The following is a 3,945-nucleotide window of genomic DNA, read 5'->3' on the forward strand; positions in this document are numbered from 1 at the left end:
ATCTGTTAAAAACAAGGAGGAAAAACAAGGTGTTTGTTTTACTGAGACTGGATTGATTTTTATATTTTTGCATATATATGTGTCAATAAAAATAAAAGAGGTCATGAACTTAGGTAATTTAGAGGGAGTCAGTTGATGAATAGTGTAATGCTTGCAGTAAAGAAAGGGAACTGACAAAATGATCCATTTGTATTTTATTTTATTCTTCATTATTGCAAGTTTTCAGTTTTTATCTTTTAAAATTAAAACATAATTACATAAATTTTCTACTTTCCTTTTCCTGACCCCAACCCCTTCCATGCACAGTCCCTTGCTTTATCCTAAATTTAGAGTTTATATTTCCTTAATTGTTGTGACATATATTTACATTTTTGCTAAATACATTAAATACAATCCCTGGGCCCATATAATATTACTTCTTTAAATGAGTTCAGAGCTCATGTTGGATAGTCAATTGGTGAATGTTTCTTCTCTCAAAGAGACCATTTGTCACTCTCAGTGCTCTTGGGCTGTCTTAAGTTCTTCATCATGGGCTGAGGCCCCTTAAGACTTTCCCCCATGTTAACATGTCTTCTCACGTTATCTTTGTTCATAACTGCATTTTTTAAGTGGCATCTGTGATGATTCTGGTTGAAATGCACTGTTAGTGACTTGTACAATACTCTACAACTTAAAGGCACAGAATTTATTAATCAGGAGCAGGAACAAGGGGCAATTCCCACTCAACTGTAGGAAATAAGAGAAGAAAAATGCCAAACTCAGATCCCTTCAGATCTCAAGATAATTGGGGAGGCTAAAGTCTGTCTTTCTATCTACACTGGGAGACACATGTTCTCTAGAGTGAAAGGAACAGATGCATGTAATTGTGAGTCTCTGAGGAAATTAGGATCACGTCTCAAAGTGTAGTACAATATCTTCAGTTTCTTCTTTGATTTAAATGTTCTCATCTGTAGAAGAACCAGGGCATTCTTCTGTACTAATTATCAGCGCATACATCTTGAGGTTGAAGTGCCTTTTCTCTGCTTCCAGAAAAGACTCAAAGCTTTAATCACAAATAATGTTCTGCAATTCAGAAGTAGGTCGAAGAAAATTAAGTCATATGTGTATCTACTTTAAATTAAAATATCTGGAACTTTCAAATATGAATTATTTATACTTATGAAACTGAAATAAATGGGAAAGTAAGAGGATTGGAATAAAAATTGTGAGATTCTGAATTTAAGGTATAGTAACAGACCTCTCTCTCTCTTCCTCTCTCTCCTTTCTCTCTTTCTCTCTCTCTCTCTCTCTCTCTCTCTCTCTCTCTCTCTCTCTCTCTCTCTCTCTTGAATATCTGTTTTAATTTTTATTTTGTTGAAAATACAGTTTTTCATATAATATATTCTGATTACAGTTTCCTCTCATTCAATTTCTCATAAATCCTCCCCACCTTCTCTCCCTTCTGATTCCATACCCTTAAATATCTTTTAATATATAATGGGCTTCAGCAAGTGTATTCTTTTTTCTGTACCAAATGAGACACAAGTAAAACCTTCAGAAGAGAGACATCAGGAGCATCAGATAGTGTTACATTAAATTTAAAAGAACCTATTGCCAGTAAGTTGCAGCATTTCCACTACAGTTCTCCATGGTCAGAATTCAAGTCTTCCAGATTTATGACTTTGTGATATCAGAAAAGGCAACATATTTTCTCTGTCCTATTCTTGTTCTTTTAAATTTAATTTAGGCACATGTTTTCCATTCATATCACAGAAAAGGTGAATCTGTAGCAGCAGCCAGCACTGTACTGTCCAGGCATATGCTACCAATTTTAATGTTGTAGTGAAGGAAAACAGGAGACGGTGAAAGGTTGAGCCCTTTTTACTATAGTCTTCTCCTTTTTCAGAAATACTAAAATTTGGTACTACTGGATTTCAGACTTGGGACTTTTTTGTGGCTGCAGAAGATGATTCTATATTATTAGTCTGGGCTAGAAGAAACATTCCCGACATATAACTCATAGGTGGGAAGGATCCATGACTGAGTATGGATCATCCTCTAAGGCAGCTCCATTTTCTGTTTCCACAGATTGACTTACAGAAGAATGGATGCAGTAAATGTCTCTTTGGTGACTGAATTCTATCTGGTAGGATTAACAGGAAAGCCTGAACTCCAAATACCCTTGTTCTTTCTGTTCCTAGCAATGTATCTGGTCACTGCATTGGGAAATTTGTGTTTGATAATTCTGATTGTGCTGGATTCTCACCTCCACACTCCTATGTACTTTTTTCTCTTTAACTTATCCTTTATAGATATTTGCTATTGTTCTGTGTTCACTCCCCAAATGCTGATGAACTTTATATTAAGGAAAAATGTAATTACATACAGAGAATGTATGACCCAACTCTATTTCTTTATGTTCTTTGCTACTTCTGAGTGCTATGTGTTGACTTCAATGGCCTATGATCGCTACATGGCCATCTGTAATCCACTGTTGTATAATGTTGTCATGTCTCCTAAACTATGTTTGATACTTATGTTTAGTTCTTACATTATTGCATTTTCTACTGCTGTGGCTCACACTGCATGCATGCTGAGACTGAGCTTCTGTGATGCCAACACCATCAACCACTACTTCTGTGATATTCCTCCTTTGCTTCAACTCTCCTGCACAAGCATATATGCCAACAAGCTTGTAATATTGTTGCTGGGAGCATCCATGTAATTGTTCCTACTTCCACTATTTTTACCTCCTATAGTTTTATCATCTCTAGTATCTTCCGCATCAGTTACTCTGAGGGCAGGTCCAAAGCCTTCAGCACGTGCAGCTCTCACATCCTTGCTGTTTCTCTGTTCTTTGGTTCAGCTACGCTCGTGTATTTCAAACCCTCCTCATCTGGGTCTGTGAATGAAGGAAAAATCTATTCTGTCCTTTACACCAATGTGGTCCCCATGATGAATCCCTTAATCTACAGCTTAAGAAACAAAGATATTAAAGTTGCCTTTAGGAAAACCCTAAGCAGCAGGAACATTTGACTGGTCAAGTTGAATTTAATTTCTTATTCTGGGCACAGAAATTGTTTCTACTTATGGGCGATATTTCAGATGTAGAATTTACCTCTTTTTTTTCTTTTCTAGACAAAATGCTACCTTTTTTCCCAGTTTTTGAAAAGCCAAAGACTCTTGGAATAATTATGAATTCTAGGCTTTTTTGTATCATAAAAAATTGAGTCTTTTTAAATTTGGTTCAATATTGTGATAGCTTGTCTTCTTAATTCTTTGTCATTTCCTCCATTTTATATTGTATTTCTTATTTAAAATAATTACATGAAACAACTTATTCATTTCCCTCCAGTCATTGCAAGCTTATCATTTTTATTCTCATAATATAAAATGGCTTCTCAATTTATCAAATGAAGAAACACTATTATGCTAATTTCCACTCTATGTAGGGGTGTCTCATTTTGAAGTTGTTTCTTTGAATGTTTAATTCAAACTGCTGATTCTGATCTTGTCTGTCTTTCTTCCATTGGCAAGCAACATATCCCTTCAACTGACAATGTGATCATTAAGATTTATTGGTGATCAATAGCTTAATGAATGTGTATAATTTCCCCGTTTCAAGCAAGATAATTTTTTGCATAAGAAGTTTAGTTCATATGCAAAATTAAAAATGGAAAACTTTGAATGTTTTAAGGGTCTAGCGATTCAAGAAAAGATCTAGAAAGAAAGGGTGCCAATCACAGGCTTTAAACGATAAGACACAAAGACAGACAATGAGTAAATAGGAGACTTTTCCTGCTAAGAATCATGGAGAGTTTCTGAAAATCATGTTATTTTTAAATCTTAACTTTCTTAAGTAGAGCATTGCAAATATTTACCTTACTTTTTTCATTTTACATTATTCTTAACACCCACAATGACAGTACATTAATAGTATTTTAAGTGATGGTGATTGTTTTATAT

General features: G+C 34.8%; 1 protein-coding gene across 1 annotated transcript; it reads left to right on the forward strand.

The window, feature by feature from the left end:
* The first annotated feature begins 2,080 nt into the window (after positions 1 to 2,080).
* Positions 2,081 to 3,015, forward strand: LOC102001243 (olfactory receptor 8B3-like). The gene is given in 2 exon segments (XM_026779490.1): positions 2,081 to 2,687; positions 2,690 to 3,015. Coding segments are annotated over 2 exon segments (930 nt in total). The 5' UTR covers positions 2,081 to 2,083.
* Positions 3,016 to 3,945: the final 930 nt, after the last annotated feature.

This window comes from Microtus ochrogaster, chromosome 5 (assembly GCF_000317375.1).
Source record: "Microtus ochrogaster isolate Prairie Vole_2 chromosome 5, MicOch1.0, whole genome shotgun sequence".
Taxonomy (NCBI): domain Eukaryota; kingdom Metazoa; phylum Chordata; class Mammalia; order Rodentia; family Cricetidae; genus Microtus; species Microtus ochrogaster.